This window comes from Symphodus melops (genome assembly GCF_947650265.1).
Source record: "Symphodus melops genome assembly, chromosome: 4".
NCBI classification, from domain to species: domain Eukaryota; kingdom Metazoa; phylum Chordata; class Actinopteri; order Labriformes; family Labridae; genus Symphodus; species Symphodus melops.
In genome coordinates, this window is record NC_136694.1 from 17,295,659 (window position 1) to 17,311,577 (window position 15,919).

Below are 15,919 nucleotides of genomic sequence, written 5' to 3' on the forward strand. Positions count from 1 at the left end.
GTTTGAAAAATGGTTCAAAGTTTTCTTCAATTGGCAAACTTATATATACGTATAAATCATGTGATCACAAATAATGAATAAATAAACATGAATAAACATAGGATGGAAAACATTAAAGAGAAAACTGAACCAACTAAAATGAGATAGAAAAAACACAGATGAGGAGGATTTGGCAGCTGAATAGAAAGCACGCAAAAATGATGTGTTTGATCTACCTGAGTGATTGTAAGTTGTGTTTATGGTAGACTAAATGACGGTGGGCGCTCCTGTGTTTACTGTGGTCGCCATAGTAATGAAAGACAAATATGAGCTCAAAGCTTCACAACATGAGCTGTGGTTAGTCTGTGTATCTGTGTGTGTTGGTGGTTGGATGTGGGTATCTAAAACGAAAGTAGAGGGCTTCTAAGGATCTGCTTTTAATCCTGTCAGGTGATTTAAAGACGGCAGATCAGAACTTTGCAGCAAAATGAGATCAGTAGGTCAACCGGAGCCTGAGTCAGATCTCTATCTGTGCTGGTCGCTGCACCATGTCACCTGCCTTTTCACATAGGTCCTTAAATCTAAATACATCAAAATGTTGAGTACAAGCATACTTTGGTGACGTGATACAGTAATATTGTCAGGGTAGCACATCAAAGCTTTTGCTGAATTTAGTGCTATACATTCAATTCAGTCATCACAGTGATATTGTTCTATCCCAATCTATTCAATAGTCCATAATAGTGTAGGCCATATAAGGTAATAAGAGCAGCTAGAAACTGAAAAAAATTCTGTAAGTCCCATCCTTCCTGTTTGCATCATTAAGGACTTAACCTTTCTTTCTGAAGAACTTGAAAAAAGTACAGCACACAAAAGTACGCCTCTGTAAAGCTGCATGAATGTAACATAAATATGTATTTAAAAAGTCCCTACAGAGACAGTAAATGTTGGATAAGCATGAACGCGTCTCATCAGAGACTTTAACATCTTATGATTCAAAGTAGCTTCAAGAGTATCAAGTTCTGAAATGCACAAAATGATTTTCTGTTTCAAATAATCGAGCTTCAGATTTCAGGGTAAAATCTGATGAGAATTACAATAGGGTGTAACAGCACTGACCTCCTTGTACCCCCTCCAGCGGGTAGAAGAAACAGACGAGCAGGTTCATGAGCACAGCCAGGTTGAAGGAAACATTACTCCACACTGTCATGTTTCTGGAGCACCAGTACAACACCTGCTGGGCTGGAGAGGAGATGGACACAATGAAACACAAGAACAAAATTCAAAATTTGACCTTATAGTCATTTAGGTAGATTTATATATTTCTGAGAAGAACTGTACAGTTTAAGTGTTCTGACAAGATGTTGAGGTCCAACCAACAGTCCATAAGTGTAAGAAATCTCATTAAAATAGTTAAAAACAATGAATCACAATGAGCATTAACTGCGATACTCGCACCAGCTAATATTTACATTTTTGAAAAATGACCAAGAACAAATCATGTAATTAACACAGCCTATTAAATGTTAAGCAACTTGGATTTTCCCCCCCAATAATTTGAGAGCATAAAAATGTTTGGGTAAATTTAAAAATATGAAGACAAAATCTCTCTTCTGAAGTCATTGTTTTAAGTGAAGTAACACAAGGATGGTGTTTTGATGAAAGATTAAATTTATTTGGAAGGTAGAGACAGTAACGTTTATCTAAAGAGAAAATTGTATAGACTTGTACAAAAGTAATGCCACCCAGTCTCCACTTATGGGCCTCCATACATACAGTATGTGGTGTTGACTGTGTCTGCAGAGATCCTGTCCATTATTTGGATTTTGATGCTTTGTGTTTCTTGTGTTTCTGTATGGGGAGTGGATGTGTTTCCCTCAGCCAACGACACTCGCAGATGAGTTTGGGATGGTATGAAACCATTCAAACCGAAGTATAACACAAGCAGAAGTAGGGTTAAAAATGTAAAATGTCATCATGGTGAATTGAAACTTAAGTTCCAAAACGTGGGTGAAGCTTTTTTTTTTTTTTCCCACCCTTTTGGACGTGGAGTAGTCCGACTTCGTGAGAGACAGGCAGATACCAAACACTGGTGGTTAGCTTGTGCTAGCTTGCTAATTTAATGTCTTTTCCATGACAACAAATGTGTTCAGGTAGCTTGCAGTAGACATACACCTGTAGTGAGCGAGCGCTTCTGGTGATGATGAGCCGAGGAGGGTGGGCCCAGTTTTAATTTTGTGTTCACAAGCTAATAGAGATTTCTACTGACTACGTTTGAAATGAACAAGCCTTTTAAAAAGTTAAACCAGCACTGAAACACACTTTGTACTTTGCTACAGATGTGTAATATTAATGTGATATTTTCTGTTGTGTTGTTCTGCAGAAACGGTAAGAGGGACTTTCCTCTGTCCATCTAATCTTTTGAGTGAGAGACATAATATGGCTATGTGTGGGTATGCAGACATAATCTTGGGTTCGAAGTGTGACTGATTGTGGGTGCAGGTCAGTGTGTATGCGTGTTTGCATGCGTGAGCAACAGAGCTCTCGGTAGTGAATCATAAGGTTACTGTACAAATGTTTCACGGCTCAGAGAATGTGGAAATCCCCAGTCTGCTTTTAGACTGTGGAAACATGCACAAACACTACTTAAGAACACACAGTGAGCTAGTTAGCTCTGTTGACAGTTTGCAATACACATCCATGCTTCCTTCCTATTTTCCATCCTGCTTATCCTGTCGAGGTACACAGGTCTACCCCAAAATGGACGAGGCACTGGATGTGATATGCAAAGACACGTCGCCTAGTCTATCACTAGCAAACCTAATAAACAACAACAACATTCATTACTGTAGTAGATTTGGAGTTCCAGTCCAACAAAACTCGTGGGGTAACTAAACACCCTCAGGAGTAGAAATCTCTGAATTTTTGTTTGAGCAAAGATTTTCCAGATAATCTAGATGTTGATGTTTACGCAAAAAAATGCCCAAGAATGGTGATTTGAGCGGGTCCTTAGAAAACTGAATGGGTCCCAAATATAATTTTCATTTGTTTCTATCATTCTTATAATAATATGAAAGACACATTTTTTTAGTTGATCTATAGATGTGATTTCTTTCAAAACAATCCCCAGACCTTTTCTTTAACAGGGCCTGCTGACCAAATCCTGACTGTAAAATTATACACACTTACATCCTTTATGGAAGTGGTTCTCAAACTTCTGCTGTAATGCCTCGTTTCCAAGAGGAGGAAAATCTTCTGAATGTAGATGTGGCCTTAATCTTTACTCGGTTCTTGTTGTTCTATATTTCTAATAGAGTGTCAGGAGTGTTTAAATGACAGACACACTTGCCTGCGCGTGCACAAAGAGAGATAGAGAGACGCTGATATGCTCCACGGAAGTAATTGGCATCATCATCAGATTATTCTGTTGAGTTACTATATGTTTTTAATATTAAAGCCAAAGTCTTGAGTTGTATGGCTAAGATGAGGTGGGTCCCTATGGACTATGAGTTTATTATGTCCTTTTACATTTTGATGCAGGAATGCAAAACATGTACCTAGCAACATAATTGAATACAACTGTTTTGTTGGCTTTTAATAAAAAAAAGAAAAAAAGAAAAAGTTATATGTTTTGATTATTATTATTGCAACTTGTGGTATGTGTAAATTATGGCGACCCCTCTGGACAAAGCAGCATGTTGGGAAATGTAAACAAATGCTTTTGATCATTTAGTCTGAAATCTGCAGCAGCAGTTTGGAGAATTAAAATTCACCTTCATCATCTTCTCAATTATCGTCTAAGTTTGCTCTTGCAGGTAAACATAGAGGCATCAGAATTAATTTCAGTCTGTTAAAACCTCCAACCAGGAACTTTAAAAAATGACTAATTTCTGGCTGAAGGAATCAACAGATGCCTTCATAGCTATGATGTGTGCAGACCTCTGCTTATTTGAAACCAATTTTAAAGAAGCCCCGGTCCATAACCGTGAGAGATGAGAGAGATGGAAAAAAAATCCACAATCTACCATTCTGTAACAGAGTGTCTGATATTCATCGCAATAATGAAGCATGAAGCTTATCCTAGAAAAATAGACCAGTCGTTCAAAACATCAGCTGATCCTCATGAGGGGCCTCTGAAAACAAACAGTCACAGTAAGTTTGAAACGATGTGAAGATCTCATAAGCAAACTGGCTCACTCAATCATGTTGCGTTTCCTTGATTCGTATGCTTGACTCTGACTTGTTGCGACTTTGCAAACTGTGTGTACTGACACCTTCTAAAGTTAATCCAGCTAAATACAATCAAACTGTGAAACTCAAGTGAAAAAGCATTACTGAATAACAAAGGGTGGTTCTGTATCGTCTGATGTGACTGTAACACTGACGTGTGTATGTGACCTCTTCATACGCCACACACGCAGCGTCTTCCTACTGTTACCTCTGAGCTTTTTCTGCCAGTTCATCTCGTTGAAGAGCTCCTCTGCTCGCAGGAAGAAGTCGTTGATCTTGCTGCCCTGCTCATCTCTCTCTGTGGTGTAGTACACCCGCAGCTTGGACTCTGAGGTCAGGAACTCACAGATGTTTGGCACAGGAAACACTATCTCCTCCATTGTGCGATCCTGGCGCACAATCTGAACACAAAGACACCCTGTCACCCGACAGAAGCCGAGTACCTATCGTTTCTCTGGATCATCATCATTATTATTATTATTATTACGCTGGATTATTAGCTTGCTTTGTGACATCGTTTGCAGACCTCTATCTGAGCTGTGTGTTTAGCGTAGAACTCCAAGGCCTCGTCCCCCTCTCCACAGGCCCCTCCTGGCTTTAGCATCATGGAAAGCTCTTTATTGTGGCGCGCCAACTATATGAAGGAAGCACGGCCAGTTTGCTTATTTTGTTTATGATTTTATAAAATTGTATCATATTTAGATTCTGCAAAACATGATGCTGAGAAAAATAACAGAAGACCTGATGAGCTAGAATGTAGATGTTATGTCCAACGTTTCGTGGCGAAGCAGCATCATGTTCCTCCTCTTCCTCATCCTCCTCTTCCTCCTTTGTGTCCTCAAACTCCACCTCTCCCTGCAGGTAGGCCTTCTTTATCACCTCCACCTGTGGTCACACACACACACACACACACACACACACACACACACACACACACACACACACACACACACACACACACACACACACACACACACACACACACACACACACACACACACACACACACACACACACACACACACACACACACACACACACACACACACACACACACAGTAATTTCACAGTATATGTCATACCTAAACAACTATCTCGATGGCGTCATTTCCTCACCAGCTCTTTGGGCCTCATATTGTAAAGGATCCTCTCAGCGTTCTCGCTGTCATGGCGGCTCTCCATGATGGCGAGCAGCAGCTTTGATGCATTGTTCTGAGGTTTCAAAAGAAAAGACGTCGAGAGTTCTGTAATCTTAAACTTGGACTACATCCAAGAGAAACAGACAGGAACCCTGGTGCTCAAGAAACATGCTTACTTCAGCTGTTTATCTTTCCCTGCTGGAGCCTACATCAGACCCATGAATGCTTAAGCACATGCTTCCATTCTGCGGCTAGAGTTAAAGTTTGTTTTTTCACATTGACGGACCAAAATCCAAAGGCAGAACTAACCCACATCCTAGTTTTCAAAGAAAGTATGGCTCTCTCCTCCACTTACTGACAACACTCGAAGACAACTCACCTTGAGCTCCAGCACCAAGTCCATTCTCTTTTTACCAAGTGGATTGATGTCATTAAGGATCAGCGCTATTATGATATCTATTCCGTTGGACTCGTGGGTGGCAATGCAGTTCTGAAAGTAAAAATTAACAATGTCTTCAAAACCACGGACGGCTGCATGACTACAGTCCAAGCAAAGTCATGGCATGGTCTCTTTCTCTACCTGGTTTTCGTGGCAGGGGCCCTGGCAGTATTCTGTGAGGCTCTCCAGAGTCTGGTTGATAAGAGCCACGTTCTTCTCGTTGATGTAGAGCCCCAGCAGGCCCAGACCCCCTGTGGTGCTGCCACAGATACAGTCCAAGAACTGCAGAGTCTCACACACCAAGTTGTAGTTGTTCTTGTTGTTTTGACAGCGAAGGAAGTTCTAAAGAGATCAAGTTGGTTGGTTTGGCAAAACAAAGTATGTCTGTATTGACTCAAACGGATTAAAAGCAACAAGAAAATAAGAGTTTAGCTACATATGAAAATTGGACTATTTGGTCACTCAGAGGATGGAAGTTTAGAAAGACAAAACACAGAGCACGTGAACAAGCACATTTCTATTTTAAAACAGGACTATCCCTTCTGAAGCATGCTGCTCTACAGTCAGGACACTAGAAGTAGAGCTCAACAGACTGCTGTGGTGTTTGTCTTTTGCACAGCAGTAAATAAACATTCCTGTTGGGTTTGTGCACCAACATGAACACAACTTTTACATTCCAGACAAAGCTATGTGATTGCTACATAGGAGTCCAAAATAATGATAATAAACGATCTGATCAACATGACGATAATTATGCATTATACTTCAGATCAACTACAGTGTACCATTTTCAGGTGTCTTTTAAACACTTCTGATTAGAAGAAATAAAAGAGGACTGATTGGTCAAGCCAGCAAGAATTGAAGTAACTTTTCCATACACACATTCATCATTCTTTTAGATGGGAGACCAGCTGAGTTGTTCCTTACTGTGTAGTAAAAACATTAGATAATATCTAAAGAAATCTTATGGAAAGGTAAATGCTATTAAAAACACTTCATAAGAAGTCTGTCCTGACCCTCCACACATGGCACAGGTGATGAAAGGATTTGTCATTAGTTATTAAATCGTGAGCCTAGTGTCTCCAGCCTGCAGTGAAGAAAAACAAACTGTCATCCACTCTAATCTACATCTCAGTCCGAGCTCGGTGTGCCCACCTGCAAGTCTCGGTTGTGATTCTCACAGAGAAGCTGCAGGAAGCGAAGGATGGGTTGCATGATGATGATCACAAAACTCATTTCTCCCTCATCCTGGTTCTTGTCCCCGGAGCTTGACTGGCCCTCGGCGGAGTTAAAGTGCTCCTCTGGGTCTGCCTCTCGCCGATAAGAGTTGAAGGCTTTCTTGGTTAAAGATGAGGCCTCTAACAGTTGCTCTCTCACGTCCTCTGTCATGACCACTGCTGAGTCTCTAGCTGCGCAGACAAAGGCAGCTAACAGTCAAAAACAAATCTCTGCATGTTAGACAAACGTAATTATCAAGTTTCTACATTGTAACTAGCCTTCTCATCTTTTGTCAGTAAAATCAGGTCATATGTCAGATTCTAGAAAGATCCCTGACCTTTTTTGCGAACAGGCACATCTTTATCTTGGCTGTCATCGTCTCTCTTCCTGTTTCCCAGGTCGCTGGTGTTAACTGTCACTGTGGCTTTGATCTCCAGCTGCGCCAGCTTCATGCGGTCGTAAAAGACCCGAAAGAACTTTTCAGATTTCTTGTCATCTGTCAGGCGGCAAAAGAATGAACGCTGGGGACAAAAGCAAAACAGAAGATCTTAAGAATCGTATCGTCCGACCATAATAATTTAGATTATAATTATTATAATCTAAATTATCAATATTATCAATAAATTCTGTAATTCTATGAGCAAAGTTGCCAAAATACCTTCGGATCATACTTTTTACAATTAAAGATTTGCTTTTACACATGTATTAGAGGTGTCTGCCTATTCAGATGTAACCACGAAGTGTGTGAGCATTTACAATGATCATTTTTATTTACACTCTTAGTCTTCATAGTCAACATTGTTTTTCTCTTCAAGTTCACATTATGCAACCGCTCAGCAATTCGAGCTGCAGTGAACTCAGGTTGAATGAACATGATGCTGAAATTGTGGATTGGTTATGTTGCCATACTGTACAGTAGATCAGGTGTCATTTATGTTCTCCAAAATTTCTCCATTATGTAATTAAAAAAAAAAAAAAAAAAAAAATTTGCTGAGCAACACGGTCTTGATTTGACCCTCACAAAACAGAATCCACAGATCCTGGATTTGCTGCCATGCTAAGGCTTTAACGCTGCAGTTATTACTGTGGAATGGGGTCATTCAGAATTAGAACACTTTGGAGCCTGCGAGCACACCGTGTCCCAACCCCCAGGACTGTTGTTTTGATTATGTAAGATCTGTTATCTGCTGCTGCCTATGGAAAGGCTTCGGCCAGCAGAAGCTGTCTCACCACACGAGCTGGGTGAAAAAAAAACAAAAAACGACACGAGACGAAGAAGCCTGGCCTACTTACACAGACAGAGAATCAGGGAGATGTCGGGGAGTGGAAATAAGAGTTGCTGATGGCGAGTAGCGGACAGTAAAGAGGGAATGAGGGAGCAAAAAGTAGGGAAAAAACAGATGAACTGGAGAGGGGAAAACAAGAGCAAATAGCAGGGTGGAAGGAAATGTTATCTGGCGGTATCTAGGCCAGTCTTCAAGTTTGTTACATAATTGTCAGTCGTTCCAGGTTAGAAGTAAAACTAGGCTACTGGAGGAAACAAATAGATAATAGTCACAAGGATAATATTAGGCAAACAGACACAACAATCATTTTATTTCCTGCTCTTAGATAACTATCTTTAAGTGTTTCTTCTGACATGATTAAGTGTGCTGGAATTTCATGTTACCCAGTGCTTTAACTTCCATACAACATTTAAAACACTGACCCAAAAAGCCATCAAACGAGACAGTTTGTGCAGCTCATTAACATGACACGGAGCTGGGCTGACCCAGATACGTGGCCAAGTTTCTTCCAAAGAACCAATTACATAACTGTGGGCTTGTGCCACAAAGCAAATTCCAGAGCCTTATTGTGCCCCACCCCGGCCCTCCTCCTCCACCACTGAGCATTAGCTCTCCTGCACGTACGCACTGCCAACGTTCAGGGACAAGGAGATGGGATGGGGGGGGGGGGGGTCCATGCAAGGCCATCATGCAACAAACAACTTGATGACAGAGAGGACAGTGCAGAGGTGGGATTAGATGCACTGCTGGCAATCCACTTCAGCAAACAGCATGAACGGAGAATAGTGTGTGTGTGTGTGTGTGTGTGTGTGTGTGTGCGTGTGTGCGTATGTGTGTGTCTAACACATTGATTGCTAGCCGAGCAAACAGAGGGAAAAACACTCATCGTCACTACTCCTCCCCCCTCCCTTTACCATTACATAAGAAGCGCAGACACACACACACACACACACACACCAAACCGTACAGTATGAGCACACCCAGGCTGGAGAGTGCAAGAGCGCATAAGCTAATCCGCCCACTGACTTTTACACTTGAAAATTATGTCAGCTGTCGCAGACTAAGGCACATGCCAATTTGGAAGGGACACGCCCACATATCATACATGCTCCTCAATACAGAATTCTCTAGCAATCACAGCAAACTTTGTTGTTATGTAATCACATTCATTTTGCACTGCCTAACAATTTTATTGAACCTCACAGCTCTCAGATCCAGGATATGGCGTGTTAGAAAGCTGCGTTGAATGTGTGAGTGTGAAGGACGAGCATCATGCCAGCACGCCTGTTTCGTGTTATACACGCGGGTTAGCTGAGCTATTATATTTCATGATGTTAGCAGCAAGTGTTTCTGATTAATGTTGGCTAGGAGGGGGTACACGCTGGTCATGTAGGAGTTATGAACCGCTGTAATCCAGCAGTGGAAGTTTTTCAGCCTAGAGCGGCAGACAGAAAGAGCCATTTTTTAAAAGGCCTATTTCCAAGAACTGAGCTGAGTTCAGTGGATGGAGTGAGTCACTGAAACAAAGACTAAACCTTTACTTTGAAAGGGAACACCACAGCGAAGGAAAAACACCACAGCAAACTTTTATGTAATGGTTTCTCTAGAAATGATGTGATGTGTAAAACCAGAAGACAAAACCTAAACTATCTCACTAACTATGGTTGCTGCCTCTGAAGTCTGTCCTTCATCTTTACACACTCGACGACAAAAACCTGTGCTGCTGCATCAAGACACCTTACACGTATTTAAAGCACCTGAATAAGCAAAGACAAGAATGGTATAATGGAGGGATGATGTAATGTCTGTTGGCCATTGAGAGAATAGATTGCTTGTAACAGAGGAGGATGAAGGAGAGAGAGAGATGGATGATCGTCTCAGGGCCCCCTGTAGTTTGGGTAAACACAGAGAATGTCTGTATCCATGGCGACAAACCCTGAGTGGTATGAGACGGAGGGGAGCAGCGTGAGGTGGGGGCGGACAACACTGAAAAACAAGGTCAGAGCGCTTTCCCTTCCCTCCTTCCGTTCTGCCACTTGGCATCAACAAAGGGATGTTATACAACATCTATTTATACGTGCGCTCCCTCTGCTCCTCGCCCTCCCTCCCGCTCGAGCAGGCAGCACCGCATGCAAACGTGTTCTACAAGTTCCTTACTCCCTCCAATCAAAAATCATCTCGTGTAGTTTTCTGTTTAAAAACCTGTCAGAACTTTATTGTTTTTTGTTCAAATGAAATACACCCTCATTGATTGATGAGATAAAAACAGGACAGCGTGCTATGGTGTCCCCACTCCAGATGTCTAACCATGTGAGATGTGAGAACATCATTTACAGCTTTCTGAGATCTCTCCAAGCATTGCAAAGCAGGAACGGGACTTCAATGTGAAAGAAAGACATAGTAACCGCCAAGAAGTCCAGAGAGCATTTCGATAAAAACATCAGAAGCTCCTTGGACGTCTTTGCATGAGAGCAGAACCAGTGTGTTTGTACACAACTGAGCAAATAACCTTTAGCTCTTCAGTGTGGTTTATTTGTGTGTACTTTTGTAGGTCACGAGTAAATAGTTAACTGTGTTACGTAAGAACAAGATAGTTAGGAACCAACAGGTGCTCGTCTGAGCATTTTCAAACGAAGACATTGATAACAGGAAAAGAAGAAGTACCTCAGTACCGAGTGTGTTTCTTCAAATGGAGCTACCAGTATAATAACATATACATAAAAAGGGCAGTAGGTGAGTTCCTGCAATAAAAACCAGGCTTCCGCCTAAATGTTTATGAAAGAATTCAATATTGGTAAGTCAGTGTATACTGTATTTCTAGAACTGCATACAGGAGAAACTTCCCTTTGCAGGACATATGTGGGTAAGAGGAGCTCCGGCTTCTCTTCAATCCCTTCTGTGTTCCCCCGTCCCCCTCCACCCGCCCTTTCTCCCCACTGCCCCAGTTCCGGAGGCCCAGCATGACCCAGTTTGGGCCGGCAAGAGAGAGCGAGGGAGAGGCTGGAATGTTTTGAAGGCTGAGACATTCCTCATTGTTCATTCACACAGGCCTTATGTAACACAGACTGATCACGTGATGTAGCTCTGCAGCAGTCGTGGGAAGGCAAAGCATTATCTCCACCGCGGCGGCTTCCTCGCTCTAACCTGATTATGCAAGCAGAGCGGTTACACAACAGCGTGCATAGGGAAGGACGGGCGGATGAAAAAGACAAGGACTCCAACAGAAAGAGCAACAGACATGGAAAGTAATACGAAAAAGGGGAGAAGAGAGGACAACACGGAGGTAGAGGAGCCTCTTCTGTCAAAGCAATAAGAGGGAAACAACCCCTTTATAATGCCTTGAGATAATACAAAACAGAACAAAGTTAAAGAGGATGAAGAATAAGAAATATTCGATTACATACTAATCTACAAACTCCTGTCATCATAAGCAGCTGGCTTGGCCTTTGGGCTAAAAGATATAATGCTAGATATGAGACAGAGGAGAGCGGCTTCAGTAATGTATATGAGCAGCTATAGTGGCACACTGACCCACATACTGCAGTCCCATCCATGACACACTAGTGTTTTTCTCCCCCTGATCTGATTGGGCAGATCCTTCGCAGATGCACTGTGGGATAAACTAAACCACTGTAGATCAGTTACAGTGTATGGCCAGGTCAGTAGGTGAGTGAATTCGTTTTACTTGTTGGATTGACCAACGCTGAAATGAAAACATGCTGGATATCTCTTCAGCTTCCCAATGGATGTCAGATATCTGATGTAAACTGACCTGGATGGTTGTGTTTCCACCTTCCAGCAGCGCGATAGCAAGCAGGATGCTTTCTTGGAAGACTCGGTCACTTGTGGTGTTCATGATGAGGTCGATGACCAGGTCAGAAGCTCCTTCTTTGTCCAAGTGACACTGAACCTCAGCCAGGCTCATTTCCCCTCGACTCAAGCCCCCCGGACCCCCCAACGCTGTAGGACAGAGACAGTGAGGCAGGCCGGATCAGAGTCACATGTATGAGGTATACAGCCTCTGAAATTCTTTCTCAGATTGATACAATTAATGAATTAATTAATTATCAAATCTAACCATTAGACGCAGCTGCTTATAGTCCCTGCATTTGATCAAGATTAAAAGTGCAACTATTACGCAACAAATAAAGTAATGGTCAGAATGAGAACGAATCCTCCTCAAAATGCATGCCTAATAAATAGCTAGCATATTTTTTTCCATCAACATATTGTAAAATTAGCTTCTTCTATTGGCCCGACTCTTAGTGATTTAACATATATAATTTTATGATTTTAGTGTTTGCTAACTATTGAATTTCCCTCGGGATCAATAAAGTATCTATCTATCTATCTATCTATCTATCTATCTATCTATCTATCTATCTATTTAGATTATTCTTTCAACGTTTATTAAATACTGTTTCATCAATACATTTTTCTGCATTTCAAAAAAAGTCTAAGCATATGATCAATCTATGCTTTCAGTTATTTGAAAATACAAAACAAAATCCAAAGAATAAATTGATGCAGTTTAGTTCTTACTTTACCTGAACCCTAGTTGAGTTTTCTCCTAGGAGTTTTAATACTTAATTATTGAAATAAACAATAAACAACAATGTAATCCGTTAATCACAAAATTGTTATTGGGGTTTGTTTTCACAAAAAGTAGCAGTCTGTAACCTAGTATCACACTGGGGTCAGAGTGTTACACTTTCTCCTGTCTGTGCATTTCAGTGCACAGACAGGATAGAGGTGGTAAGCTGGGAAGCATAAGGATGTCAGTTCAAAATAAAACAGCATCTGTGTGATTTACTCGACCTGCACACGTTACAATTTCACACTCATGTCACACTGAATGTTAAAGTGTACATGAGGCCGTTCTTGTTACTAGGTCAATATGATTGCACTGAATTTTATATGACCACCAGACTCACATCACAAGCATTGGCACCAATATGTCCTCTAGAATCTGTCTCCAGACAAAATGTTACCTTATGCGGGCTACATTTCAAAACACAGAACTCAAGTAACAGAAACGCTAAGCAGATATGCAAAGCTTCATTATTTTGACTGCAGACAGTAACACAATGACCGCGTTATCAATTACAGATAAGAGTATTGTGCTCTGCGTGCTCAAAGGGCAGCTCGCAACACAACTGTGCAGCTGATAATGTGCTCAGGGCCGCACAAGCACACACACAAAAGAATCTTTCTTTACAACGACTACAGGGGCAGAAAACATTTTGGCTAACCAAAAAACAATCAAGTGTATCAGGACTTTGCTCCCTGACAGTATCTGTTGTCATTACAGGTAGCAAAGTCGCAGCTCTCTCTGTCAGGGGCCTTTGCTCATGTTTTACAGCGACATAAGCTCAGAGGGTGGAGATGTTGATATTGGTGTTGTCAAGGAAATGCGTCCATCGACTACAATAATATAATAATAACAATAAAAAATAACTTTATTTATAGAACACCTGTAGTGCTTTGACAGACAAAGCAAGGGCAGGAACTGAGACTCAAAACAATAAACATCGACATTTATGCCAGGCAGAGAAATTTCTGCAGAGGGAGATACAGTATACATGTACATGTACACATAAGTGCAAACAGGAGTTATGATAAAATAAGACAATAATCGACATCAAATGAAAATCACAATGAACATCTTCCTGCTGTAAAGACTACGTCTCATATTGGTGATATGAACAACTGTCCCACCTGGTTGGGTTTTGCTGGGTCCTACCGGACTTAGGGGACCATTGCTGAATGACGTCAGGCTTTCCCTCCGCCCACCACTTCGATGAAAGTTGCCATAGTAACGGTTCACCAGAATCTGCCTGAGCGCCTCGCCCTGCAAGAGGAAAAAGAAAAGGAAGTATGTAATATCATGATGTCAGCAATGAGGAGAGGAGCACTTGTATAACAGGGGTAACACGCAGGAGTTACATGTTGTGTATTTTCATGCATTCAAAGAGCTTCCCACAGGCCACAGGAAATGAGAGCATGCCTGTCATTAAGACCCTGCTCTTTTATTGATACTGAAATAGAAGTATAAACTTTTTATCATGAATATTTAATTTGTGGAATCCCTGAACGTCAAAGTCGTTCCAGGACAAATTAGGTCATTTACACATTTGTGTTTCCATTATTAGCATTGAGTTGACCCTGTAGTACAAATGAGAGGTCCTGGTTTTAACTCAGACAGACCTTCAGCCAGCCCTCCCACACCATGACTCATTCTCCTCTCAGCAGCAGCTGCACGACTTTGTCGTCGTTATGGCAACTGAGGCCCAGAGCTACCTGACAGACCTCCCATGGGATAAAGTGAAGGAAATGAGAGAGAGGAGATGTGTTCTGTGTGTTTGTGCTTAAATATGTGAAAATCTTTGTCAGCTGTAGGCGGTCCTTGACAGATGACAGCGATGTTATGTAAACTGTGCTGCCATCATTCCACCCCGGAGGTCAGGATTATAACAATACTCTCATCTTTCTCCGGCAAGAGACTCATCAGCTGTATGCAGCCTGTTGAACAACACAGTATGAGGGAAGATAATTCTATTGTCTCAAAGGGAAATACTGCCCTTCAGAAAGAGGCAAGTAATGAGTCACAAATCCTCATGGTGTCTGAACATCGTCTAAACTGTCGGCCCAAACCTGGAGTGTTACCAGCAACAGCAATTAATAGAAACTTCAACGAAAATAAATGATGACTCTTCAATCAAAGCTTTTATCTCTCTCGGTGAGGTCAAGATGATGGTTGCACCTGTAACGGTACAAAAAATATTGTTTTTGTATTCTTAAGTTGCAGACAGGACAAGTCTGACATTGATGGAGGTGTGACTCAGAAAGGTTTGTGCCAGTCTTCTTTTTCTGCCTTTTCCCCTATACATTGTTTATATTAAGGGAATAGTTGTGTGGAAGTAGCCTAAAAAATGAACGTCTTGGCACAAATAGGCTGAGCCCTATTATACAGGACATCAATCATGTAATTTGTGTATTTTGTATTCTTTCTGGAGATAATTCTAAACTAATGAACTTCAATCTGCATTTTATTCTGGAAAACAAAGGTAGAAAATGACTCCTAGATGGAAACATGTTAAGTTCTATAAAATACAATGAATTCATCCATAGAAAAAGATGGCTGGGTGGGCGGGGGGGAGTCACAAAAGATGCCCCCTTTCCCTCATTCTTCCCTTTCTTCTTTGTATCATGCAGCTTTAGTGAGAAGTAAGATGTTGCTTCAAGAATTGCTTATGTTGAACTTGACCCGACAGTAATCTTGACAGTGTTAGATCTGTGAGTTGTGCTGCCATGCTGCTGTGAGTACCTACCCTCTTCTGGTCCTCCAACAGCTTTTCAGGCTGGTTCTGATCCAGCTGCTGGTTTCAGTGAGGAGTGTGAACGAAGTGATAACGGACAGATAAATGCACAGGGTTAGTGTTCATGCAGCACTGAATATGTTAAACATCAGGATAAGAACAATTCAGAGACCATTCAGCTGTTTGTAGTGGGCATGCAAAGATTTGTCCAGCGTGAGCGGCCATGCATTCATTGCTGCGTTAGACACCAGAAAAGCACGCAGGCCGAGTAATTTAAAAAAATTTAAAAATTTCACTATCAGTCTCTGC

The 15,919-nt window shown here is 41.5% G+C and overlaps 1 protein-coding gene across 5 annotated transcripts in view; it reads right to left on the bottom strand.

Annotated features, from left to right (window-relative positions):
* The window catches only part of LOC306822187 (inositol 1,4,5-trisphosphate-gated calcium channel ITPR1), a 63,308-nt gene that overhangs the window by 13,341 nt on the left and 34,048 nt on the right, over positions 1 to 15,919 (bottom strand). For 3 of the 5 annotated variants that reach the window (XM_079341012.1, XM_079341010.1, XM_079341009.1), the window contains 12 exons: positions 15,623 to 15,670; positions 14,010 to 14,142; positions 12,064 to 12,251; positions 7,343 to 7,526; positions 6,943 to 7,196; positions 5,929 to 6,129; positions 5,728 to 5,838; positions 5,326 to 5,421; positions 4,951 to 5,094; positions 4,736 to 4,843; positions 4,418 to 4,610; positions 1,099 to 1,221 (listed from right to left, as the gene is read on the bottom strand). In XM_079341012.1, coding sequence (XP_079197138.1) covers positions 1,099 to 1,221; positions 4,418 to 4,610; positions 4,736 to 4,843; positions 4,951 to 5,094; positions 5,326 to 5,421; positions 5,728 to 5,838; positions 5,929 to 6,129; positions 6,943 to 7,196; positions 7,343 to 7,526; positions 12,064 to 12,251; positions 14,010 to 14,142; positions 15,623 to 15,670 — 1,783 coding nt within the window. The remainder of the gene's footprint in view (positions 1 to 1,098; positions 1,222 to 4,417; positions 4,611 to 4,735; positions 4,844 to 4,950; positions 5,095 to 5,325; positions 5,422 to 5,727; positions 5,839 to 5,928; positions 6,130 to 6,942; positions 7,197 to 7,342; positions 7,527 to 12,063; positions 12,252 to 14,009; positions 14,143 to 15,622; positions 15,671 to 15,919) is intronic. The other 2 variants (XM_079341011.1, XM_079341013.1) reach the window with 2 other exon arrangements.